We start from the raw sequence: 27,876 nt of genomic DNA, 5'->3' as shown, positions 1-27,876 counted from the left end.
GGGTGGCATAATACATGCTGCAGCCCCTGGTAGGCCCTGTGTGCACCTATGCCCTGGGTACCTAAGGTACACTGTACAGGGGCTGATAAGGTGACTCAGTATCCAATTAGGTATGTACCTAGGGTACATGGAATCCATTTTACAGAGAGAGCAGTGGGCCTGGGGTCCTGAATAGCAGGGCCCCAGGTCAACTAAGTCGAAAAACCAGCAAAACACCAGGCAAAAAGTTGGGGGCAACCATAGTCCGATATCCACCTTCCTACAGTGGTGTCTTGGGAGGAATTATTCTTTTGAGTCCTTCCATGAAAGCTTTAATAGCTGGCACTCTAAAAAGAGATAGATGTTGCCTATTTTGCAAGTATGCCGCAATGGCCGCAAGTTGTAACCTGATAGACGTGTAGGCTAAGTTACACTTTTGAAGGTGCAATACATATCCAATGATGTGTTGAATAGACATCTAGAGGATTCATTTGGTTGTTTGTTCTGGCAGTATATGACAAACCTTTTCCACTTAGCAGCGTAACATGCTCTAGTGGTGGGATGTCTAGCTTCTTTGATAACGTTCATACATTCTGGGGGGAAGGTTGAGGTAACCAAACTCTATGACTTCAGGAGCCAGATCGCTAGGTTGAGCTGAGCTGGGTCCGGGTGTCTGATCTCTCCATGGTTCTGCGTTAATAGGCGTGGAGATAGGTTTAGTTGTTGGTGTGGTACTACAGACATCTGCAACAGCGTGGTGTGCCACGGTTGTCTGGTCCAAGTTGGAGCGATTAGGATGAGCGTTAGGGAATGTTGCTGTAGTTTGCGTACCACTAATGGAAGTAGTGGGAGAGGAGGAAAAGCGTACGCACATAGTTTTTACCTTTTCCTCCATATCGCATTGCCTTTGGACAATGGGTGTGGGTATCTGGCAGCAAAGTTTGGGCATTTTGCGTTTTCGTGGATGGCAAAGAGGTCTATTTGAGGTTGTCACCACATTTGAAAGAACAGATGAAGAATTTGTGGATGAAGTTCCCATTTGTGGATTTGCTGAGTTTGTCCACTTTGCAGATCTGCCATAGAGTTTTGTACTCCTGGGACGTGTTGGGCTAGTAGGAAAATTTTTAGTGGTATAGCCCATCTCCATATCTGCTGTGCTAACAGAGAGCTGCAGAGAGTGTGTCCCTCCCTGTTTGTTTATGTAGTACATAGCTGTCATATTGTCTGTGCGGACTAAGACAGCTTTGCCTGACGCTTGAGTTTAGAAAGCTTTTAGGGCTAGAAACACAGCTAGTAACTCTAGGTGGTTGATGTGGAGTAGCTTTTGTTGCGGTGTCCACCTGCCTTGCATGGTGTGATGCAGGAGGTGGGCTGCCCAGCCGGAGAGAGCGATGCGTCCGCTGTCAAGACTATTTGAGGAACTGGCTCTAGAAACGGCTGCCCTTTGGAAAGGTTTTTGGTGTTCCACCATTGCAGAGAACGATGAGTCCGACCGTCTACCAACGCTAGGGCTGTCAGTTGACCTTCAGCTTGTTTCCATTGGCGTGCTAGGCACTCTTGAAGTGGACGCATTTGCAATCTTGCGTGAGGTACTACGAATATGCAAGATGCCATCATTCCTATGAGCTGCATGAACACCCAAACTGGTAGCGAGTGTTGCGGCTTGAATTTTGTTAGGAGAGTTTGTACACTTGTTATCCTTGCTGGAGAGGGATACGCTAGTGTTAGTTGGGTATTTATTGTAGGGCCGAGATACTGTTGCATGTGTGAGGGTTGTAGATGCGACTTGGTGTGATTTACTGTGAATCCCAAGTCGTGAAGAAGTTAAATGGTAGCGTGAGTGTGTTGTACACACTGGCTGTATGAGCTGGCTTTTATGAGCCAGCCGTCCAGATATGGGAAGACATGAATATGCTGTCTTCTTAAGTGTGCTGCTACTACTGCTAGGCATTTGGTAAACACCATTGGCGCTGTTGTGACTCCGAATGGGAGCACTTTGAACTGGTAGTGCTGCCCGTCTAGCACAAATCTGAGATATTTTCTGTGCGCTGCGTGGATGGGAATATGGGCGTCCTTGAGATCTAGAGTGGCAAGGAAGTCGTTTAGTAGCAGTAGTGGAAGGACCTGTTGAAGTGTGACCATATGGAAATGGTCCGACTGAATGTAAACGTTTAGAGGTCTGAGGTCTAGGATGGGTCTTAGAGATCCGTCCTTTTTTGGTATTAGGAAAGAAATGCGTTACTTACCTGTAACAGCAGTTATCCAGTATTGGTGTCTTTCATAGATTCACATGCCTGAATCATTCCCCGTCGTCGAGATGGGAGCCCCGGTAATAGAAAAGTAATGTCCTATAGACATACATAGAGAAAAATAGGCCTAAGGGCCTTGCCTTAGTAGCCTATCTATGTCCTTTTGTAAAAAGGACCAAATTTCCAAAGGTAGCCAATCAGCTACCACCTCCCTCTAGAACCTTCCTGCCAGGAGCCTCAGTCTCTCAGATTTTCGTACGCACCAAGCTAGGTAGACGTAACATATGCTCTGTAGTGAGAGATGAGTCCTTCCTGGGGAGGTGGGAGGGTTGCATGTGAATCTATGAAAGACACCAATACTGGATAACTGCTGTTACAGGTAAGTAACGCATTTCTTGGAGAAGTGTGGCTCAAATGGTTAGAGCGGCAGACCTTGATGCAGAGCTCAGGCCCGGGACCAGGGTTCGATTCCTGCCTCGGCGGGTCTCGGGCTCATTAATTCCTCTGACCTGATATTCTCGCCTCAGCGCCTATTCTAATCATGGGCCCCACGCTGCAACTCTGGGCAATAGCTTGCTTAATCTCCACAACGGCCCCCAACAGCGCTGGGGATGCCTGGTTTCACCATGGGGGTGTCCAGGAGTGGACACTTCACAAGGAACGCCAGGAAGGGTTCCTCAGCGGTATGAGTACAAGCGCCGGGAGACCCTTGTTGGGTAGCTGTGCGCTATACAAGTACAAAAACATTTACATTTACATTTACATTTACATTTACATTTCTTATCCAGTATTATGGGTGTCTTTCATAGATTCACATGCCTGAATCAGAATAGCAAGCAATACATTATGCACATATGCGATGGAATATAACAGTCTGAGATAATACATATCATGTGACTAGATACCATCAGTAATATAAAGAGTAAAGTAAATAAATGTGCATACCATTGCAGGACGGTGGGAAGTAGGAAGGCTCATCTTACTGGAAGAGATGGCGAAGTACAGCTTGGCCCACAGCTGCATCCTGCATCAGTTCCGTGTCCAGGCAGTAGTGTCTGGTAAAGGTGTGCGGCGATTTCCAGGTGGCCGCTCTGCAGATGTCCAGAATCGGTACACCAACGAATAGTGCTGCCGATGTGGACACAGCTCTCGTGGAATGTGCTCGGACTGAGGAATGTAATGGACGTCCGGCTTTGTCATGACAAAATGCAATTGTTGCCGATATCCATCTGGAAATGGATTGTGTTGGAGAGTGGCATGCCTTTTCTCGGCCTGCTGAAGGCAACGAAAAGTTGTTTGGTCTTTCTGAAAGCTTTCGTTTTGTCCAGGTAAAATTTTAGACATCTCTTAATGTCCAAAGAGTGAAGAGATCTTTCCGCCACTGTGCCTGGGTTCGGGAAGAATGAGCGAAGCACAAGTGGTTCATTGAGATGGAAGTCCGAGGGGACTTTAGGAATGAAACGGGGGTTGGTTCTCAATATGACTCTGTCCTCTCGAAATTGCAAGAAAGGATCCTGTATCGAAAGAGCTTGCAACTCACTGACTCTTCTGGCTGATGTTAAAGCTAAAAGAAGTGCAGTTTTCCAGGAAATGTATTTGATTTCAGCCCTATGGATAGGTTCAAATGGATGTTTCATTAATTGATTGAGTACAATATTCAGATGCCACGTTGGTGGTATTCGTCTTGGTCTAGGGAAAGATCTGTAAAGCCCTTTAAGAAACTGTTTTATCAGTCTGTTGGACCATAGTGAAGGGCCTTTTGAAGACCTTGTGAAGCATGAGATTGCTGCCAGGTGTACCCTGATGGAAGCATGCGCAAGACCTGTTTGGGCCAGATGCAGGAGATAAGGCAGTATCTGCTCTGGAGTGATCCTGAAAGGGTGTATATTGTTGTCTTTACACCAAATACAAAATAGTTTCCATTTCAAGGAATAAGTTTTGTTCGTGCTAACTGCTCTTGCTTTAGCTAGGACTTCCTTGCACTCCTGCGGGATTGCTTAGGTGACAGAATTCTCGGTACTCAGGAGCCAAGCCGATAATCTGAGAGATTTCAGATTCGGGTGGAGTATCTGGCCTTTGGACATCGAGAGTAGAGAGGGATGTTGAGGCAGTTGGATTGATGGACGGACTGAGAGGCGACGGAGGTCCGCGAACCAATGTTGTCTCGGCCAGTAAGGGGCAATGAGAATCAATGTGCAATGCTCCATTTTCATCTTCCGGATGACTCTGCTTATCAGGGGAAATGGCGGAAATGCGTACGCAAACACGTTGCGCCATGCGATGGAAAATGCATTTCCTAATGACCCCTGTTGGGGATGCCAACTTGCGAAGCTGTGGCATTTTTTGTTCTCCTTGGTGGCGAAGAGGTCTATTTGTGGTTTTCCCCATGCCGAGAAGATGTTGTCTAGAACTTGTTGGTTCAGTTCCCATTCGTGGGACATTGACCTCTGTGTGCTGAGAGCGTCTGCTATGACGTTGTCTTTTCCTGGGACATACTCTGATGTTAATGTGATGTTGTTGAGCAGTAGCCAGTTCCAAATTTTTTGTGATTCGCGAGACAGCGTCAGCGAGCGTGTCCCTCCCTGCTTGTTTAAGTAGTGCATTGTGGTCGTGTTGTCCGTCCTCACTAGCACTGCTGAATTTTTGATGCGAGGGAGGAATGCCTGTAGGGAGTGAAGGACTGCACGTAGTTCTAGGAGGTTGATATGCAGAGCCTTCTCTTGCTCCGACCATCTGCCGCTGATTTGTAAGTCTTGAAGGACTGCACCCCATCCTTCGAGAGATGCGTCCGTCGTTATGACGTGTGGAGTTTCTGGTAACAAGAACGTGAGACCTTTGGATAGGTTCTTGAGCTTCATCCACCAACCCAGCGTCTCGGATATTTGTCGAGTGACGACAATGTGATCCTCGAAGGAATCTGTACATTGGGTCCACTGTTTGGTCAGGGCCTCCTGAAGGGGGCGCATTCTGAGCCGACAGTGAGGGATGAGTAGAATGCAGGAAGACATCATCCCTAGAAGAGATTTGAAAATCCTTACTTTGATGGTTGGTTTTGAAGATATTGCGGTAGCTAGAGTCATCAGTTTGTTTTTTCTTTCCAGAGACGGGAAAGCTTTGGAGGAAATGGTGTTTATAGTGGCCCCCAGAAATGTTATTATCCTGGTGGGTTGTAAAGTAGATTTTTCGAAGTTGAGAGTCAAACCTAGGTTCCGGAAAATATCGAGACAGGCGTTGGAAGACAGCTGCGCGTCGGTGAGAGACGGTGCTTTCACCAGCCAGTCGTCCAGGTAGGGGAAGACCTGGTGATTCTGTTGTCTCAGGTAAGCTGCCACAGGAGCCAGGCACTTTGTAAAAATGCGAGGCGCTGATTTGAGGCCAAATGGGAGGACACAAAATTGGTAGTGGAGACCTGCTACTTCGAATCGTAGGAATTTTTTGTGTCGTCTGTGTATTGGGACATGGTAATATGCATCTTGCAGGTCCAAAGATGTCATAAAGTCTCCTTCCTCCAGGGAGCCTAGGATTTCCTGGATAGTCACCATTCGAAACGATTGGCTTTTCAGGAATGCATTGAGCGCCCTGAGATCTAGAATGGGTCTCCATTTCTTCTTTTTCTGTTGGATTAAAAAGAAGCGGGAATAAAATCCCTTTCCCTTTTGAGCTGATGGGACTCGCTCTATTGCTCCCTTTTTTATCATGGAAGAGATTTCCTTCAGTAACATACAAAGGTGTTTGTGATGATGTTTGTGAGGAGGGGTTAACGGTGGGATGGAGTTGAATTCCAAGGTGTGACCGTGTTGAATCAATTGTAGTACCCACCGATCCGTCGTAATCATTTTCCAATTTTGGAGGAAATGTGTCAGCTTGCCACCAATTTTGAGCGGACAGGATGGTGGGGGGACTGGCTGCGGGAAATGGTCATTGTCTTCCGCCAGCCGTTTTCTTTTGCGATTTGCCCCTGAAGTTCTGTCTCCCGTAGGGGGTCTGACGACTTTGTTGTTGCTGTCGCTGCGGATATTGTGAGCGATTTTGATTATATGAGTATGTGGATTTGCCTTGATAGGATCCTCTGTATGTGGATTGTCCTCTTCCTCTGTGCCCTCGAAAGGACTGGTTTCTGAATTGTAAAGTCCCGAGGGCCCTTGCAGTATCGGTGTCTTTCTTAATCGTCTGCAAGGCTTCATCTATTTTAGCTCCAAATAGTTGTTGTCCGTCATAGGGCATATCTACAACTTTGGTTTGTACCTCTTGCCAGAAGGACGTCGCTTTGAGCCATCCTTGTCTGCGCAAAACTGCGGCGCCTGCAAGCTGTCTGAAGCCTGTCATGGCGACATCGACAGCTGAATCTATGGTTTCTGATGCTGACATTTGACCTTCATGAAGGAGTGCCTGGACCTCATTTTTCAAGTCGTCAGGCACGTGCGTGAGATATGGAGCAATATCTTCCCATAGTTGCCTATTGTATCTGCCCAGCAGAGCAATGGCGTTGGCCACTTTGACCGTCATGGCTGACGTTGTGGAGAAGCGTTTGCCTATGCCATCCAATTTCCTGCCCTCCTTGTCTGGTGGTGCTGACAGTGGCGAGGATGGGTTTCTGGAGTTCTTCTGGGCGGCTTGAGTGACGACCGAATCTGGTTTTGGATGTGAATTAAAACAAGTGGGTGCCGTTGACGGAGCTCTATATTTTTTGTCCAGTCTAGGGACCACTATTGAAACAGATGCAGGAGTTTGCATGAGTTGTAGCCCCTGTTCCCAGATATGTTCTATTATGGGAATGGACCGTGCCTCCTTCCTTATGGGGTCTTTGAAGTCATACAAGAAACAATCCGTTTCCATTGCCATGTGAAATCTAGTGGCCGCTCTCTCTATTAAATTGTGGAATCCACCGATATCCACTGGTGGAGAGTCTGATGTGCTGGGTTCCGGTGTGGCCGGAGAATGAGCAACGTAATCCTCATCATCTCTGTTTTGAGAGAGGTCATCTCTAACCTCACCTTCCTCAGGAGGTTCGTCGTCATCATCAGAGGATTGTATGTTGTGAACCTGTTCATTGTCTTGAGGAATAACCAAAGGTGCTGGTCTTGCCCTTGGTGATCTTTGCTGTTTGGAAGATTCTTGAGAATTGTCATGTGAAGGTGTCGCCGACGATTCTGGGAATCGCTTTTTATAGTCTGTGATCAGGAATTGAAGATCATTAACTATCTCAGCCGGCAGTACGATCATTGGAGTGACTTGAGTATGTACCTGAGCCCGAACAGTTTCTTCCGTAAAAATAACATCATCTCCGTCATCGTCAGTACTCTGGCATTTGACATTGAGATCTGACGGGCTAGTAGCTTGTTCGAATTGTTCATCATCTGATTCGTCAGCTTGTAGTATGTGAGAAGGAAGCAGTGATTGAACCCTACTGGGTGATGTCAATTCGGGCGTAATAGGGAGTTTGGTGACCTTTTTTGATGGAATTAACTCCGCTTTTTTCCATGGCGTCGATGATGTCGTCGTCGACGAGGTCGTCGACGGTGTCGTCGACGGTATCGACGTCGATCGTTTTTCAAGCGTCGAGTGTCCCTTCGCCGATGAAGCTGTCGTCGACGTGGCGGTCGTCGACGGTGCGGCTGTCGACGATGTCTTCGTCGACGCGATCGTCGACGGTGCCTACGCCGTCGTCGATGCGGTCGTCGACGGTACTTTCGCCGTCGTCGATGTGGTCGTCGACGGCAGTTTTGTCGTCGGCGGCGTAGAAGCCGTCGACGGTGCATTTGTCGTCGGCGGTGCTCCTACCGTCGTCGGTGTCTTCGTCGACGATGCGGTGGACGTCGACTGAATTCTCGTCGACGATGTCGGTGTTTTCTGTTTTGTCGACGTCGACGGTGATGACGACGGAGTTTTGACAAACGATTGCTGTTTTTTAATAAGTACAATCGACGATATTGGCTTACCCGTCGTCGACGAGTGGGTGGTCATCGTCGTTGAAGTCAAGGCTGACGATGCCACCGTCGTCGAGACTGTCGTCGTCGATGTGGAAACATAGTTCGTTTTTCTTGAAGAGAATGACATGGAAGTAGACGACTAGGACTGCGATGGCTTTCTGAAGGTTGCAGCATCCTTCACAGACGTGTCAGATCTTGCCTCAGAAGACTTTGAAGTAGTCTTTTTGTGAGGGACGTCTGGATGGCCAGGGGAAGCCTCCCTTGGCCTTTTTAAGGACAGTTTTGAGGAAACTGAAGCCATTTCACTGCCCTCCGAGGAGAGCACCTCATCATCTCTGGTTTTGAGTCTGTTTAACCAGAGGAGCAGTCTGCCTTCTCTATCCTTAAGTGTTTTGGAAGAGAATGTTCTACATACCCTGCAGTCCTTTACTGTGTGGTCAGGGTAGAGGCAGTAGAGGCAAGTCTCATGCTTGTCGTCGACGTGCAGTCTCTTCTTGCCACAAGAAGAACAAGCTCTGAAGAGTCCTTTTTTCTGTTGTTCAGCCATAGTTGAAGTATAATCCAAGTTTTTTGAAGAAAAGTAGAGAATTTGAAGAAACCTGAGGAGAGCTCAGGTGGGGACTCCCTAGCACAACGTGCGGTAGAAAATCTGAGAGACTGAGGCTCCTGGCAGGAAGGTTCTAGAGGGAGGTGGTAGCTGATTGGCTACCTTTGGAAATTTGGTCCTTTTTACAAAAGGACATAGATAGGCTACTAAGGCAAGGCCCTTAGGCCTATTTTTCTCTATGTATGTCTATAGGACATTACTTTTCTATTACCGGGGCTCCCATCTCGACGACGGGGAATGATTCAGGCATGTGAATCTATGAAAGACACCCATAATACTGGATAATACAGTGAGTATACTCCTTTGTTTTTCTGGTGCTCTGGAACTATTTCTATTGCATTTTTCTGCAGGAGGAATATTACCTCTTGTCTGAGCAATGTTAATTGTTCCTGTGACATTGGACGCTGCTTGGGTGGTATGTTTGGGGGGGTAGATTTTAGTTCCAGACAGTAACCTGATTGAATAATTTGTAACACCCAGCTGTCTGATGTGATGTTTTCCCAGGCTGGCAGGTATCGTTGGATTCTTCCCCCGACAGGAGTCGAATGGGGCGGGGGAAGGGGAAGGGAGTCATTGGGCAGGGGTAGAGGCAGAGCGGGAGTTGTTATTTTTACCTCTGCCCTTGTTATATTTACCCCTCTACCCACCCCTTTGGTAGCCCTTGTCATAAGTGGATTGTGTGGGGGTTTTGTATGAGGCAGAGGCTGTGTCTGAGGAATATCCTCTGGTGGCACCTCTATAGGATGTTGAGTGAACGTCAGTCTATTGTCAATCAAAACGCCTACATTTTTTGTCTTTGCCGTTGTAATGGGCGGAGAGCCCATTTCTGCTGGCCACCAGAGACTACTCCAAGAGGGTTGTAACTTGCCGAAAATCAACACCTCCGTCTTGTCGGAGTTTAATTTAAGGCAGTGACTGCTCATCCAGATGTTGATTGCGGCCATGCAGTTATGGAATTGCACAGCGGGTGAACTCTGTTTTTTGTGAGCAGCAACCACAATCTGTGAGTCGTCTGCATAAGATGTTAACGAAAAACCGTAATCCCTGACCAGCATAGCAAGTTCAGTGACGTAAACATTAAATAACAGTGGACTCAACGAGCTTTCCTGTGGAACCCCACAAGGCAGCACAAAAGGCTCCGAATTAAACCCGTCAAGCGACACTGTTGATCTCCTCTCCTGCAAAAAAGAGGCTAGCAAGGCCAATGCCATGCCATCCACACCCAAGATTTTTAAACGGTGTGTCAGGAGAGTATGATCAACAGTGTCGAATGCGGCGGAGAGGTCAAGTAGAATTAATGCAGCACCGCCTCCTCAGTCCATAACCACTCTTTAGTAGCGGGAGGATAGAAGTCTCTTTCCAACTGATAGGGAAACTGCCCGAGACAAACATCCTGTTAAAGATGTCGGACAGCACAGGACTCACCAGGTCCGCCAGCTCTATCAAAAAAGCTGACGAACATGGGTTCGACGGTGAACCTGTTTTAGAGGCAAGTATGTAGTGGCTCACCGTGTCAGCTGACAAAGGGGAAAACTCAGGAAAGCTGATCATATCGATGTCCAGAGCCTGAATGTTAGGTGCCGACTGATGACCTGGACCTTCTTTAAAATTGCTGAAAATATTCAACACTTTGATTTTAAAATGGGAGGCCATATCGTCAACAAATTGTTGACACCCCAACTTATTCAGTGCTTTGGGGACAGTACGTTTATTAATTACTGCAAACAGCTCTTTTGTAGAATAATTTGCACACACTATCTGAGCTTTAAATTGTTGAATTTTTTCTGCAATCACAAGAGCTTTATAGGCCCTAAGAGCTGTCCTGTAAGCCTGTTTGTCGGAAACATGATAATTCAAACGCCAAAGGCGTTCCATACGACGACATTTCTGTTTCTCCTTACGAAGGAGATAAGAAAACCACAGTGTCGATGGCGCAGCCCGGTTACAGGAAATGCTTTTAATAGGGACCGCTACACTAAGGGTATCGGACAACCAGTTGTTATAATTGTTAACTGCGTTGTCCACATTGTCGCAACCCAGAGGAACTGAACACTACAGTCTAGTTCGAAGAACTGTTTTGTCCACTTTACTCCAGGCTTTGCAGGAGGCTGCTTGAAGAGTAAATTTACTGTCCTGACGGGAAAAAACTCCTGGGAAAGGTAAAGCTAATGAGGGAGTGATCCGACCAAGTAAGTGGAAAGATGAGAAGTTCCCGTCCAGCGTATGCCCCGCCTCATGGGTGGGAACACTAACTAATTGGGACAGCCCCGCTGCACCCAAAGTGTCTAGGAGCATAGCGGTCTCCTTGTTAGCAGGGTCCTCCAAATAAAAATTAAAATTACCCAGGATAGTAAATTCCTTATTGGCTAGCACCGTTTCAAGCATTTCATTGAGGTTATTTAAAAACATGGTTTTGGTCCCCGGCGGGCGGTACATGAGATGGTGGATTTTGTCCTCGAGTACAGAGCATCCATACATCCCTGGGTAAGCTGCCATTTTCTTTATTGTTACTTCCTTTAAAGAAATAAGTGTCACATACATAAAGTACAACATGTCAGCAGAATGCATAAGGCAGTGGCTGTACATGAAAATCAAATGACCCCTTTACTTATTGTTTGCCAACACAGTTGCACGGAGCTTCAAAAATGGCCTCATGGCTTGACAATTCAAAAGTAAGGCAGTGTTATGTAAGAAGGAAAAGGATCCTGTCAGAGACTTGACAGACAAAATTACAAATGTAACAGAAATGGCCTCAAGGCAAAATACAAACTCAACAGGAATAAAAAGGAAGGAGTTCAGGTATCCTGTAGCATAGCATGCAGGAAACATTCAAATTTGGTCCACTGCCAATTAGATCCAATAATCAGTTTGTATGAGAAGGGGTTCTCTCCATCTGTGGCAAATGGTTTTAAAATCTGTAGATCTGGGAATGCGCCCATGTTTACCCATATCGTAGCAAACAAGTCAGAATTAAAAAACATTAACAAATGACAAGCATGCATAATCCCCCTTGCCTGTTGCTTGTTGCCTCTTCTAGTCAGCATCACAAATGGCATGGTGTCAGCAGACTCTGGATCTCCTTCTCCACGTCCCAGTGGTGTTCCTTTCTTTAGCTGACTTTTGAGATGCAAAGGAACAGCAACGTCCAACTGGTGCACTTTAACAGACTCCCCACTGCGCTGCTAAAGGAAAAGGAATACAACAGGACATTATTTATTTACACCCAGAGACAAACTGATATTACACACATCAGCATAAAACTACAAACTAAATGAACAATTCAAAACATGCCATTGAACATCCTCCACTCAATCCCTCTTTAAATTGTTATTTGATAAAAGAAAATCATTAAATATTTTAAATTTACAGACCCATGTTCTGGTAAATTTTTTAGAATAATTCCATACAGTTAAACATCCTCCACTCAATCCCGCATCAAAATGTTACTTGATGGAACGAAAATCATAAAAAATTTAAATTTACAGCTAGAACATCTGATAACATAGTTACAAATATTGCACAGACACAAATGCTCTTGGAACCACCAATAATGCTTTTTCAAAAAGTGCAACGTGCTTTCCCAAACAATTTTAAACTGGTCCAAAAATTCTAGTCGAAATTGTAAAATTTAAAAATGACTTGAAAAACCCTTTTAGTTGATAAAATATATTAACAGATGGTAGATTAAACGTTAAAAATAACGCCTCATAATGTGTTGTGGGTGGAATTCTTTCAAAATGGGTACGAGAAGAACAAGTTACTTACCTTCGGTAACACTTTTTCTGGTAGATACAGTATCTGCCTGTGGATTCCTCACCTTGTGAATATCCCCTTGCGTCAGCAACATTCGGAAATTCTTTTTGTAGCTTCGCGCCGACGTCACAGAGGCACGGCATCGCGCGCGACTCCGATGACGTCACCGACACCATAATAGGCCCACGCTGGCAAAATGACGCCAGTTCCCCCCTTTTTTCCGTGCCTTCGAGGCACACGGACGGAACGACAACAGTAGATATATACACAGTATACAATAGTCAAGATAACACGCACAGTGTAAGGACAATGCAGTAATTCAAGAAGAATAACATATATACATTAAAACATTGCCATTATCTAAGGTGTAGTAGAGTGGACAACGGGGAGGCGGGTGGGCATGTGAGAAATCCACAGGCAGATACTGTATCTACCAGAAAAAGCGTTACCGAAGGTAAGTAACTTGTTCTTCTGATAGATACATCTGCCAGTGGATTCCAGCAGTCCCCACTCCCGGAGGAGGGTGTCCACTCTCCTATACCAGAAAATCTTGAAGGACAGAGCACGCAAAATGGCCGTCACTCCTCATCTCGCTATCTGTAGGAAGGTGGCTACCTGACTATGGTTACCCCAGATTTTTTGCCTGTGTTTAGCTGTTTTTTTTTACTTAGTTGACCTGGTTCCCTGCTAATCAGGGCCCCAGGCCATCTGCTCTCTCTGTAAAATGGATTCCATGTACCCTAGGTACATACCACAATTGGAAATGGACTCCTTGTCAGCCCCTGTATAATGCACTATAGGTGCCCAGGGCATAGGGGCCACCAAGGCCTACCAGGGGCTGCAGCATATCTTTTGCCACCCCTGGCTGGTTCTTAAATTGACACAACTGGCTGATCACTCAGCTGGGGTAAGGTGGTGTAATCACCCCTTACTTAGATATAGTATACCTATATCTAAATCCATATCTGGACACATATAAACCTGTGAGCCACTCCTATGGAAGGCCTCATCAATCCTGGAGGCAGAGTGCGTGGTTTAATGTGAGATGGAGCTCTAGCATGAGCTGAGCCTGTCTGCAGCTGTCGGGAACAACTCCCTAAGCTGTTTCAGGATAATGCCATACCATATACTCTTAAGTGCCTTATAATCCTCGCGGTTATATAGCAACTCTGGTTTGGCTTTATCAAAACATGTCGTGTAAGGTGTCATACGATTTGGAATACTATCCCCTCGCCAGTTCTGGCGACGGGGATAGCATTCCACCCCTCTAGAGGGGTAAGACATGTTCCTTTACTTTAATGCGGTTAATTTCTAAAAGGGCCTTAGATCCACAAAATGGATGCCTCTGCCACAGAACAAGAGTCTGGACCCCTGCAGCTGACCGAAACTCAGCAAATGGGGCCTGGACAAAGGGTTTCCTGCCACAGGAGGGTGTCACCACCCTCCAGACAGGAGATAGTGGATTGTAGCAGGGAGGTCTGAAAGAAACCAGACACTGCCTGGGGCGCACAAGGCTGCCCCTTGCATAATCCGGCCAAACCGGTTCTGGGGCACTCCAGCCCTCGTGCCAGGGCGGCCTGGATCAAAGGAAAGGGGTGTATCCACCCCCTTCCTGGGTCCCACCCATAGGGGGGGACCTAGCAGGTAATCACGCCCCCCAGATTCGAATAAGAGTGGGAGCAGTGCCAATGCACTTCAGATTTCCTGGAAGAAACATAAGAAACGAAATTCTGGACCCTTCGACATCCTACTCAACGTGGAAGCCCGAAGAATCTCCCTTGTGGTCAAGGAGTGACCACCCTGCACCAGCAGGCACCATCCAGCCCTCGACGTCTACTTTGTTGCAGTTCCCGCCGGAACTCGAGCGACAGAGATCGACGAGATCAAGCTTGCCTGCCTTCCAACAGCCCGATCCACAGTCCCTGCAGAGCTGAGACCCGTGGAGGCGACCGGAAGCGTGGGGCACGCCATCTTGAATTGACCACGAGACGCTGACTGTGCAGCCCACGAGTGACCCTCGAAGCTGTACACCGGGGTTTGAGAAGCCCCAACCCTGAGCCACTCTTGCACCGAAGCTCACCCCTCTACACTCATCGAGTGCTGCGTGGGGCCCTTCTGCTACTTTTGGCTCAACGCGTTGGCCCGGTCACTTGCCAGCCGGCTAGTGGCCCCTTGTGCCGACGAAAACTTGAAATCGACTTGTGAATCTGGTTGCTCCAGATTTACACCAGCTCCCCTGAAAAGGAGCCCCCACTCTGACCCTCCTGGTTCGAGTGAGAAGCAATCTCCCGGTTCCGCGTGGATTGCTTTTGCCAAGTGTTGTTTGCTCCAATCTTGAAGCCGACAGCGCCGACGGCGAGAGCCTGCGTGGGACAGATCGTGACCTGCTCCTGGACGTCGTAGATGCCCCAGAGCCCACGTGACAGCGGAGAGAAGCACCTCGACAGCGACCTGATTGCGCCCGACATTGCCTGGTTCCATCCTGGTTCCACCCTGGTCACTGCTGAGTGACCCAGACTCTGTCCCCTCTGCTTTCAGGTACTTTTCGACTCGAGTCCACCCTTGGACTCCACCGGACACTTTTCTTTCACCCCGCCTGCAGCCCTTTCAGCTTCAAGCACCAAGAGCCTGCGTGACGAAACCCGACTCAACTTCGACCCTGTGCACCCGCTTCCTGTGGGTGAGGTAACTTTGCTCCGCCGGTGTTCCCACACTGGTACACATCTCTAGGGTCTGTGTCTTAAGTTTTGTTCCCCTAGGTTCAGCGGAAGTGTCCTTAAACTTTAACTTTGCAACTTTTACGCACCATTGGTTAACATTGGTGCATGCGTGCGCTTTCCGCACTGCTCCCGAATCCCGTGGGCCTCTCCCGACTTCAGCACTGCTTGTCCTGACTGCTCCCAGCGATTCCCTAGGCCCTAGGCCTAACCACTGTTCGATTGGTATCTCTTATACCACTTGTTTAGTATATGGTTTGAGTGGCCACCCGCCCTCATCCATAATTGTGCAACTTGTATGTTTAAACTTTGCTTTTGATTTAACGCTTGTGCCCCTTTATTCATAAAGAATACTGGGGATTGTTTTTAGTAATAAACACATATATTTTTATAATATATACTTGTGTGGTGTCCTTTCATTTGATATTACAGGATTGTAGGTGGTAAAACAGCTCGCTTAACACGACCTCTTAAGTTAAGCCTTTAGGCTGCTTAGTCCATGCTACCCCTAGGATAGCTTGTCTAACAAGGTTGACTTACAACCTGACACCATAAGGGATTGTTTGGTCTGATAATAGGTGGTTCCAGAATTGGAAACATCACCTACCAGGCCAACTTCTCACATTGGTGAGCAGCGGTGCGGATTTGAGCTTGCTGTTTTACCATTGCAATCTTTTATCAAATTGAAAGATCACATCAAGTACCTCTAGGTACATATAAATCAAAAGCTTAGCATATTAAGTTCTACTGAACTTAGTAGTTGTAGATTAAAGGGATTAGCACACCCTGACTACAACTCACTAGCAAGGTACAGTAGGAAAACACTTAGTGTAGGTAAGTGCACCACTTACACCTCACTAGCAGTCATGTCTGACACAGGAAAAGCCTCAGGGTCTGCTCCTGTGACCTTACCAAGGCAACTTCCAGCTATGACAAGTTAACCCGAAAGGACTTGATTGCCTTGTGCATATCAAGAGGGTTAAAAAGGGGCAGAAGTCCCACCTGTCCTATCCTGATAGCCATTCTAGAGCAGGATGACTTAGAGAAGGGAAATGAACCTCCCTTAGAATCAGGAGAAGGAGTGAACCCCCCTGTAACTGATACCACTCCAGAGGAGGAAGATGAAGAGGAAGAAGAGGAGGAGGAGGAGGACTCAGATGTAGAGGACCCAGAGAATCAGGATCAGAGGGGTAGCCAGGTTCAAGTTGCCAGGCTTAACCAGGCCAACTTAGACCTACTGGGAAATGGAGAGGGCCAGCACCTCCCCAGATCCAACCATGTCATTCTCCCAGGCAACAGAAGAGTGAGATCTCCCTCAGGGGACTCTCATATTTCTAGTACCTCTAGAGAATCTCAGAGAGGCATGACTGCTTCTCAAAAGCTAGAGCATAGGGCCAGAATGAGGGCTGTCAAACTCCAAATAGAGAGGGAGGAGGTAGCCTTGGCTCAAGCTAGACTTGCCTTGGCAAGAGAGCAAAAATTGTGTGGCTTAGATGCCACTGGTGGCAGCAATATTCCTAAAGAGAAACCCAGGTCCTATGATAGTAGAAACCTGACAAAGATTGTGCCCCCCTACAAGGAAGGGGATGACATCCACAAGTGGATAACTGCTCTTGAGAGAGCCTGCATGGTACAGCAGGTTCCTGAGAAACAGTGGGCAGCAATCGTATGGTACTCCTTTTCAGAGAAAGGGAGAGATAAGCTCCTCACTGTCAGACATGAGGATACAAACAATTACAAAGTCCTGAAGAGTGTCCTAATAGATGGGTTTGGCTTAACCACTGAACAGTACAGGTTGAAGTTCAGAGACACCCAGAAGACACAGACACAGGACTGGACTGATTTTGTAGATTGTGCTACTAAGGCTCTGGAGGGTTGGCTACATGGCAGCAAAGTACATGACTTTACAGGATTGTATAATTTGATTATGAGGGAGCAGATCCTAAGTAATTGTCAGAACCAGCTCTTACACCAGCATCTGGTGGACTCTGATCTGACCTCTCCCCAAGAATTGGGAAAGAAGGCAGACAAGTGGGTCAGAACCAGGATTAGGCCTAAGAATCAGGACAGTAACCAGAAGAAGGAGTCTACCAAGCCTCAAGATAAGGGTGGGGATAAAAATAAAGAAAAGACTTCCCCAGGGCCCCAAAACTCCAAGAATGGGGGTGGGTCCCAAGACACTTCTTCAACTGAGAAAAAGCCTTATTGTTATGCCTGTAAACAGGTTGGGCATTACAAAACAGACAACTGTTGTCCCAAGAATAACAATAAAGAGAATATACCTCCAAAGCCAGCTCCACCACCTCCTGTTACTGTCAGCAGTAATCCCCCAGGAAGTGGGAGCACACCCAGGAATCTGGGTGGGTTTACTTTTGGAGCTCAGGTGGACCCTGGCCTATCCAGGTCCCCATCACCCAATGATCTTGTTTATGAGACTGGCATGGGGTTTGCCAACTTCTCTGATTGCCCAAATACCTTGAGCAAGTATAGACAAGAGCCCATCATCAATGGTTTGAAAGTTGAAGCTTTTAGAGACACAGGGGCTAGCATCACCATGGTGGCTGATGGTATAGTCCCCTCTAAGCAACTTTTACCTGGTGCCACATACCAGGTAACAAACATTGATGGCATCAAAACAAATCATCCCATGGCAGTAGTAAGTCTCAGCTGGGGAGGTGTCATTGGCCCAAAGAGAGTGGCAGTGTCATCAAACTTGCCTGTAGACTGCCTACTTGGTAATGATTTGGAAATCTCAGCCTGGGCTGAGGTTGAACAGGAAATCCATTCTAGAATGGTAAATTCCAATGGAAAGGTTAGTGGGGCTGTAATAGCTACAGCCCCAATCCAAGATGTCCTTCCTGAAAAGGTTGGTAGGGCTGAGAAACTCTCTGCCCCATCTTTAGCAAAAGCTCTTCCTGAACAGAATAGCAAAGCTGTTATGATAACAGCAGAAACCCAAACTGAGTCTCCTCCTGAAAAGGTTGGTGGGGCTGTGATGGCCACAGCCCCAACTCAAACTGATATGTGCGTTGTGAAGCCTGAAATGATGGATAACTCCACACAAACTGAGAGCATGGAGGAGGAAGAGAAATCTCCCCCTCACCAGACTTTAGGACAGGATCAGCCTCCTCAGGGAACTGATCTTACCCCTGATGAAGGAACTGCCCCAGAGGTTGTTAGGCCTGGCCTGACAGAGCCTCTGATGGCGGTGGACCCTTCTCAGGTGGGACCCAGTCTGGAGCAGGTAACCTGCCCCTCTCTACCTTGCCTTACTCAGCCCAGGGCTGCAGAGGACAAGAAGGACAGTAAGACCCAGAGGGTCCCCTGTCAAATAAAGCACCCCCATCAACAGATTAGGGGCACCAAAACTAGTAGCCCTAGTGAGGTGAAAACTTTAAAAACTCCTGAGGGAGCCCCCTTAAAAACAGTTAGGGACCTCCCACAGGTGGATTCTGTTGGGCAGAGCCAAACCTGGGACCCAAGGGGCCCAAACCTGAACTGTCCCTCCAGCAAGCCAAACAGAGGGACCCAGCCTCCAGCTTTAGGTAGCCAGAGGTTGACCCTGAGAGCACAGTGCAACTCAGTTAAAGAAAGAAAGGCACACATGGTGGAAGATAATTGGAGGAAGCTAAGCCCTAAATTAGTAGAGCCTCACTTCAATACTCCATATCCAAACCAGCCTTTAACTTTGCATAAACACACCCAAGGTAGTGATTCCCTATGGTGGAGACCCTCTAATACCCCAAGGGTGAGGGACTGCTTAGTGGACCATGAGACAGGGGGTACCCAAGCTAGTGCAGGTACTTCCTTATATGGCCACTCAGGCAATATAGGCTTACCTGGCCAAGGATAGCCTTATCTCCTTTCGTTTGGGGGGGGGGGGGGGTTGTGTAGGAAGGTGGCTACCTGACTATGGTTACCCCAGATTTTTTGCCTGTGTTTAGCTGGTTTTTTGACTTAGTTGACCTGGTTCCCTGCTAATCAGGGCCCCAGGCCATCTGCTCTCTCTGTAAAATGGATTCCATGTACCCTAGGTACATACCACAATTGGAAATGGACTCCTTGTCAGCCCCTGTATAATGCACTATAGGTGCCCAGGGCATAGGGGCCACCAAGGCCTACCAGGGGCTGCAGCATATCTTTTGCCACCCCTGGCTGGTTCTTAAATTGACACAACTGGCTGATCACTCAGCTGGGGTAAGGTGGTGTAATCACCCCTTACTTAGATATAGTATACCTATATCTAAATCCATATCTGGACACATATAAACCTGTGAGCCACTCCTATGGAAGGCCTCATCAATCCTGGAGGCAGAGTGCGTGGTTTAATGTGAGATGGAGCTCTAGCATGAGCTGAGCCTGTCTGCAGCTGTCGGGAACAACTCCCTAAGCTGTTTCAGGATAATGCCATACCATATACTCTTAAGTGCCTTATAATCCTCGCGGTTATATAGCAACTCTGGTTTGGCTTTATCAAAACATGTCGTGTAAGGTGTCATACGATTTGGAATACTATCCCCTCGCCAGTTCTGGCGACGGGGATAGCATTCCACCCCTCTAGAGGGGTAAGACATGTTCCTTTACTTTAATGCGGTTAATTTCTAAAAGGGCCTTAGATCCACAAAATGGATGCCTCTGCCACAGACAAGAGTCTGGACCCCTGCAGCTGACCGAAACTCAGCAAATGGGGCCTGGACAAAGGGTTTCCTGCCACAGGAGGGTGTCACCACCCTCCAGACAGGAGATAGTGGATTGTAGCAGGGAGGTCTGAAATTAACTAGACACTGCCTGGGGCGCACAAGGCTGCCCCTTGCATAATCCGGCCAAACCGGTTCTGGGGCACTCCAGCCCTCGTGCCAGGGCGGCCTGGATCAAAGGAAAGGGGTGTATCCACCCCCTTCCTGGGTCCCACCCATAGGGGGGGACCTAGCAGGTAATCACGCCCCCCAGATTCGAATAAGAGTGGGAGCAGTGCCAATGCACTTCAGATTTCCTGGAAGAAACATAAGAAACGAAATTCTGGACCCTTCGACATCCTACTCAACGTGGAAGCCCGAAGAATCTCCCTTGTGGTCAAGGAGTGACCACCCTGCACCAGCAGGCACCATCCAGCCCTCGACGTCTACTTTGTTGCAGTTCCCGCCGGAACTCGAGCGACAGAGATCGATGAGATCAAGCTTGCCTGCCTTCCAACAGCCCGATCCACAGTCCCTGCAGAGCTGAGACCCGTGGAGGCGACCGGAAGCGTGGGGCACGCCATCTTGAATTGACCACGAGACGCTGACTGTGCAGCCCACGAGTGACCCTCGAAGCTGTACACCGGGGTTTGAGAAGCCCCAACCCTGAGCCACTCTTGCACCGAAGCTCACCCCCTCTACACTCATCGAGTGCTGCGTGGGGCCCTTCTGCTACTTTTGGCTCAACGCGTTGGCCCGGTCACTTGCCAGCCGGCTAGTGGCCCCTGTGCCGACGAAAACTTGAAATCGACTTGTGAATCTGGTTGCTCCAGATTTACACCAGCTCCCCTGAAAAGGAGCCCCCACTCTGACCCTCCTGGTTCGAGTGAGAAGCAATCTCCCGGTTCCGCGTGGATTGCTTTTGCCAAGTGTTGTTTGCTCCAATCTTGAAGCCGACAGCGCCGACGGCGAGAGCCTGCGTGGGACAGATCGTGACCTGCTCCTGGACGTCGTAGATGCCCCAGAGCCCACGTGACAGCGGAGAGAAGCACCTCGACAGCGACCTGATTGCGCCCGACATTGCCTGGTTCCGTCCTGGTTCCACCCTGGTCACTGCTGAGTGACCCAGACTCTGTCCCCTCTGCTTTCAGGTACTTTTCGACTCGAGTCCACCCTTGGACTCCACCGGACACTTTTCTTTCACCCCGCCTGCAGCCCTTTCAGCTTCAAGCACCAAGAGCCTGCGTGACGAAACCAGACTCAACTTCGACCCTGTGCACCCGCTTCCTGTGGGTGAGGTAACTTTGCTCCGCCGGTGTTCCCACACTGGTACACATCTCTAGGGTCTGTGTCTTAAGTTTTGTTCCCCTAGGTTCAGCGGAAGTGTCCTTAAACTTTAACTTTGCAACTTTTACGCACCATTGGTTAACATTGGTGCATGCGTGCGCTTTCCGCACTGCTTCCGAATCCCGTGGGCCTCTCCCGACTTCAGCACTGCTTGTCCTGACTGCTCCCAGCGATTCCTTAGGCCCTAGGCCTAACCACTGTTCGATTGGTATCTCTTATACCACTTGTTTAGTATATGGTTTGAGTGGCCACCCGCCCTCATCCATAATTGTGCAACTTGTATGTTTAAACTGTGCTTTTGATTTAACGCTTGTGCCCCTTTATTCATAAAGAATACTGGGGATTGTTTTTAGTAATAAACACATATATTTTTATAATATATACTTGTGTGGTGTCCTTTCATTTGATATTACAGGATTGTAGGTGGTAAAACAGCTTGCTTAACACGACCTCTTAAGTTAAGCCTTTAGGCTGCTTAGTCCATGCTACCCCTAGGATAGCTTGTCTAACAAGGTTGACTTACAACCTGACACCATAAGGGATTGTTTGGTCTGATAATAGGTGGTTCCAGAATTGGAAACATCACCTACCAGGCCAACTTCTCACACTATCGAAGCAGTAATGCTTTGCAAAAGTGTGGAGGGAGGCCCATGTCGCTGCTCTACAAATGTCCTCTACAGGAACACCTCTAGACAAAGCAGATGTTGATGACTTTGCTCTAGTAGAATGAGCCCTTTTACCCTCTGGAGGTTCCTTACCAGCCAGGACGTAGCAGATCTTCATGCATAGTATGATCCATCTTGAGAGTGTGGGCTTGTGAACAGCTCGTCCTTTCTTGCAGCCAGCAAATCCCACAAAGAGCTGGTCATCCACTCGATAGTCTTTAGTTCTATCAAGGTAAAAGCTCACCGCCCTCTTAGGGTCCCGACGGTGAAGAAGCTCCTCCTCCTTGGAAGGGTGAGGGGGAGGATAGAAGGTAGGTAGGATAATGGACCGTCCTAGATGGAAGGGAGTTACCACCTTAGGTAGAAAAGCAGCCCTGGTCCTGAGTACCATTCGTTCAGCATGAATGGTCAAGAAAGGGGGCTTTGAACTAAGAGCTTGAAGCTCACTTACCCTCCTTGCCGAGGTAATTGTGACAAGAAAAACAGTCTTAAAAGACAAAAGTCTCAAAGGACACCTATGTAGAGGTGCAAACGGAGAACCCATTAAATATGTAAGAACCAGGTTCAAGTCCCATTGAGGCACAATAAAGGGAGCAGGAGGAAACCTATTTGTTAAACCCTTTACAAATCAACAGGAGATTTAAACAAAGATGGTTGATCTGGTAAACAGATAAAAGCCGATAGATATTCCTTTACCGTAGCTACAGCAAAACCTTGCTGCTCCAATGAAAGGACCGCAAACTGGTAGTGTTGCGACCCCACCGTAAAACGGAGATACTTCCTATGCAAATTCAGGATTGGGATGTGAAAATACGCATCCTGCAAGTCGATCGACACCATCCCGTCTTCTTCCAGCAACGCCTGAAGAACCTGTGCAAGGGTGAGCATCTTGAACTTCTCCTGCTTCAGGTAAAGGTTCAAGATCCTGAGACCCAGGATTGGACGAAGCCTGCCATCCTTCTAGGGGATCAGGAAATACCGGGAGTAGCACCCCTGACCCCTTTCCTGCTCTGGAACCACCTCTATCGCACCCTTTTTGAACAGTACCTGTACCTCTTCCTGAAGGAGCAACAGATGGTCCTCCGAGCAAAAACCCTGGCAAGGAGGGTAATTAGGAGGGAATTCCCGAAAGGGAAGAGCATACCCATTCTCTACGAGATTGAGAACCCAAAGATCTGATGTAACCGATTCCCAATCCCGTAGAAAATAAGTAAGCCGACCCCCTACAGGACCCACATCATCCGGAATGGCGGATATAGGGCTGCTTTGCTGTTGTAGGTGGGGGGTGGGTATTAGAGGAGGAAGTAGTAGTAGGAGGAGGATTGACGTCCACGTGGACGACCCCTTTGTCTACCCCTGTAGGACTTGTACAAAGGATTTTGTTGCTGCTGCTGTTGGTTCTGCTTATAGGTACGAAAAGTAGACCTTCCAAAACCCTTGTACTTCTTGGTGAAAGAGCCTCTAGTCTGCAGACCCAAAGATCTTGCTGTCGCTCTGCTATCTTTAAACCTTTCCAAGGCAGCATCAGCTTTTTTCCCCCGAAAAGGCCTTTGCCATCAAAAGGCAAATCCATCAGAGCAGCCTGAACATCAGCTGAAAGCTCGGAAGTCTTTAACCAAGCAGCTCTTCTAGTGGCAATCGACGACCCCATGATCCTAGCCACTGAATCCGCCGTGTCCATACCACTTTGTATGACCTGACGAGCTGCAGCCTGTGTGTCAGATACCACTTCACTAAAGTTCTTCCTATCCTCCTCAGGAAGCTTAGATGATAGCTGCTTCACTGTGTCCATCAAAGCATGAACATATCTGCCTAGCAGACAAGTAGCATTCGTGGATTTAAGGGCCATACTACTTGACAAAAACACCCTTTTCGCATTTTGATCTTGCTTTTTAGAGTCTTTATCTCGAGGAACCTGGGGAATAGCACCTGCCGATTTCTTTGAGCAAGCAGCCTGGACCACCAAACTCTCTGGCAGAGGATGAATAGACAAGAATTCAGGATCCCCAGGTGCCACCCGATAGCGTCTCGCAACAGATTTTGACACCGCAGGAGCAGTAAGAGGCCTCTTCCAGACTTCCAATATAGTTTCAGTTAGACCCTCGGTAAATGGTAGAGTTGGCTTAACCACAGAGGACGGAGAATGGAGAACCTCCGTAAGGATGTTAGACTTGTACTCCACAGATGGTAAAGTCAAATTTAAGAGTTCTATAGCTTTCTTAATCACCACATGGTAAGGAGCCACATCCTTAGAAGGAGTATCAGATATAGCGGGCAACTCCCATTTCGGTGAAAGTTCCAAACCACTTGCATCCTGCAACTCTTCAAAGTAATCCTCCTGATCCTGAAGTTCTCCTTCTTCAACCTCAGGTTCCTCATAATTCCTCTCCTCCATAAGGCGCTGCACTCTACGCCTCGACCACTCTATCCGAATCGACGTCGTTGGATCCGGTAACTACTCCAATGGAGTCGGAGCCGGCGTCGAATGAGGAGCTGGAGCCGCCTTTGAACGAGAAGCTGGAACCGGCGTCGAACCTCGATTTTGATCGCGAGGTCGCGCCGGCGACGCCGTGTGCAGAGTCGATGACCTCGGTGGAGCCGAGCTATGCCACGGTGGAATCGGCGCCGGCATAAACGGCAAGAAAGGCGCCGGAGCATAAGCTTGAGGCACGCCCAGATTAAATGACAATGAACCCATGGAACCGGCCGGTGCACCGGAGGAGTACATTTCTCTCGCATATACGCCATACGCATTGTTACTACTTGTGTAACGATATATCTGTAAGAGACATTAGTTAGTGATAGATTCCTTACCTTAGAATATCCCCAGGCGGGGGCGTGGCTTGGACGCCGCGGCAACATGGCGGACCTGGCGTGAGCTCCGTGAAACGGCGGAGCTCTTATTCTCATAATTGCCGTTTCTGCACCGCTATTTCTTCCTCACCTGACGGTACCGCTACCGGAACATGCGGTGAACCGAGGGACAGCCTTTTCTTCGTCTCTGTCCCGCTGGCGAGCGAGTTCGTGCCGGTGCTGTTTCCACCTCAGCGCGGGTGAGAGCGGCCGCCATTTTAGGCTGCTTCTACCTCACGGTACGCACGTTACTCGCTCTTGCTACCAGCATGAATTCAAGCAACTAACGTCCTATGCCCTTTCAACAGCGCTATGACAGAGCTTCTTCACCTGTCATTCCTTCTTATTATTTTATTTTATTTTTCCTAAAAGGTGCGCACCTGATATTCCTTCCTTGAGGTTCATGATTTTTTTCGCGCCTTTTTCCCTCTTCTATCTCCGGCTGGCTCTACTGCCTCCGTGGGCTTTCTTACAACTGTTTTTTTGGTGTCTCCTGCTTCATTTGACGACCTCCTGCTATGCTGTTCAATCTCATGGCTCCTATCCACAGTGACTGATCTATGCTGGAATATTGCCGTCCCCAGTTCGTCCGTCTCTTTGATTGGAACTGTGTCTCACCGCTTTTCTTCAACCGCTGAGTGCTTATTTCCCTCTTTACTGGCAGTGCACCTATATTGACTAGTGTTTCTATTTTATTTTTATTTGTGGATCCTCCTCTGCTCCTGCAACTTACTCTCTGGCTTGAGTGTTTTTTTTTTCTATCGCTTGCAATGGCTAATGACTCTCACTCAGCCCGTTCCTCTATCACTGGCACCAAACCCAAGAGACTGAAAGGTGAGCCTCCTTCGCCTATCCATGCTTCACCAAACCCAGTTTTAGACTCTATTTTGGATGAAGTTCGTGGTCTTCAGCCATTTATGTCTTCAACTAATGAGAAATTGAAGCAGATGGAGGAGAGATGGATCACTATGGAGAGTAAGGTTCTGGATCTAGAACAACGTGTCAGTTCTCTTCAGGATGTCTCTACTAAAATCCCATTACTTGGGCAGGAAATTCATAAGCTGAAATTACACACAGAGGACCTTGAAAATAGAAATCGTAGAAATAACCTACGTCTTTTTGGTCTGCCGGAAAATGTTGAGGGGACTAACATGGTTGTTTTTATGCAAAAATTTCTGCCTGAGCTCTTAGGTCTACCGCCATCTTCTGCTCCTCTAAACATTCAAAGAGCACATCGATTGGGTCGAGCTGCCTCTAACTCCGCTAGACCCAGAGGCGTCATCATGCTCTTTCTGGAATTCACCGAACTCATGACTGTCTTGAAAGCTGCAAAACTCAAACGTCATCTTACTTGGTCGGGACATAACATTTTCATTTCACAGGACGTCTCCAATGCAACGAACGCTCGTCGTAAAGAATTCCTGGAGTTACGTCCTCTCATGAGGCACCTTCATCTTCAATATGGAATCCTCCATCCCTGCCTCTGCAAGGTCACCCATGATGGCCGTTCACGTTCTTTCGATGATCCAGCGAAGCTGAAGATATTCTTGCAAAGTTTTCCCTCTACAGGAATGGATACAACGGTTTAAGTAATTCTCTTCTGTTTCTTTTTTCTTATGTTTTCTCCACCTATGTTTATTCCTATCATTTCATTAATTTCCTCTTCTTGTTCGTTATGTTATCTGCTGTCTCCTGTCGCATATAACTTATTATTCTGGCTAATTCCTCCTTGAATTGCTCTTTTCTTCTTTCTGTATACCCTATGCTACTCTTTTCTCGTTTATAATGCCTGTGCTCTGCCTTGTCGCATGTCACCATGCTCCATCTTCATTACTTTCTCGCTTTTTTACAGATCTGGCTTTGTTGCCCTGATCTATTTCTTCCTCTATACTTTCCTACTCTCTTCTTGTTTCTCTCTTCTCTTTCTTTCTTTCTTTCTGCATTTTCTCTTCCTGGTTACTTTCGTCTTCTGGGTATTTTTTTTTCGGTATTGATGCTCTCGTCACAGTTTGCTTGTCCTTATCTATTTTATTATGTGGATTTGCCCTTCTCCATTATTCCTGATTGTTGTGTTTTCTTTTGTGTTCCCCTACCTGCAGTGTCTACCCTTCATTTGTTTCCCGTCCCTCAACTCCATCATGTGTAATCTCGTGTCGTGGAATGTCCGTGGTCTTGGAAATCCTGTTAAACGTCAAAAGGTATTGTCACATTTGTCTAAACTTCAATCTCAAATTGCATTTCTACAAGAAACTCATTGTTCTGATGTGGAGTCGTTAAAGCTAAAACGTCATTGGGTGGGTCAAGTTGTTTTTTCACCTGCTTCTGATAAAAAAGGGGGTGTCGCTATATTATTTCATAAGGCTTTGTCAGTTCAAATTGTTTCTACTGAACATGATGATGATGGATGATGGGTAATGGCGAAAGTTATAGTCCAGAACAAGACGTTAGTCTTGTTGAATATTTATGGCCCTGTTCGCCCTGATCCCAAATTTTGGTCGGATATTAAAATTCTCCTGTCCTCTACTGATTGCCCTAACCTGGTGGTTGCCGGGGATTTTAAGTAATGGTTGGACCCTTACTCTGACAGACTATCCAAATGTAAATTTCAACCAGACAAAACTCACAAAGCTTTCCAATCAGCCATTGCCTGTCATCCATTTTATGATGTATGGAAAACATGTAACCCTGACTCTTTTGAATATACTTTTTTTTCTAACATGCATCATACTAGATCTAGGATTGATTACATTTTGGTCAGCAAATCCTTGCTCCCCTCTATTCAGAAATCGGAAATTGGCTCCATATTTATTTCGGACCATGCCCCTGTTTTTGCCACACTTGACTTTTCACTCACCTCCTCGACATTTAGCCGTTGGAAATTAAATACGTTCCTTTTATCCGACCATCTTTTTATCAAAAATGTTACTACCTTCATTAATGAATTTTTTACTTTCAATGATCCCTCGGATACCTCCATTCCCAACACGTGGGATGCTTTTAAAGCCGCCCTGCGTGCTTTTGTTTTATCTTTTGTCTCACAAAAGAAGAGAGTTGCTAAAGCTAAATATGAGGCTCAATTACACAATCTCAAACAATTAGA

The 27,876-nt window shown here is 47.3% G+C and overlaps 1 protein-coding gene across 10 annotated transcripts in view; it reads right to left on the bottom strand.

Annotated features, from left to right (window-relative positions):
• Window positions 1–27,876, bottom strand: part of UPF2 (UPF2 regulator of nonsense mediated mRNA decay) — a 1,696,571-nt gene that overhangs the window by 285,623 nt on the left and 1,383,072 nt on the right. For 7 of the 10 annotated variants that reach the window (XM_078674159.1, XM_078674161.1, XM_078674162.1 and 4 more), the window contains one exon: window positions 11,780–11,947. In XM_078674159.1, the coding sequence (XP_078530285.1) occupies window positions 11,780–11,947 (168 nt within the window). The remainder of the gene's footprint in view (window positions 1–11,779; window positions 11,948–27,876) is intronic. The other 3 variants (XM_078674165.1, XM_078674157.1, XM_078674158.1) reach the window with 1 other exon arrangement.

This window comes from Lissotriton helveticus, chromosome 1_1, assembly GCF_964261635.1.
Source record: "Lissotriton helveticus chromosome 1_1, aLisHel1.1, whole genome shotgun sequence".
Classification (NCBI taxonomy): domain Eukaryota; kingdom Metazoa; phylum Chordata; class Amphibia; order Caudata; family Salamandridae; genus Lissotriton; species Lissotriton helveticus.
This window is presented reverse-complemented; position numbering and strand designations above follow the sequence as displayed.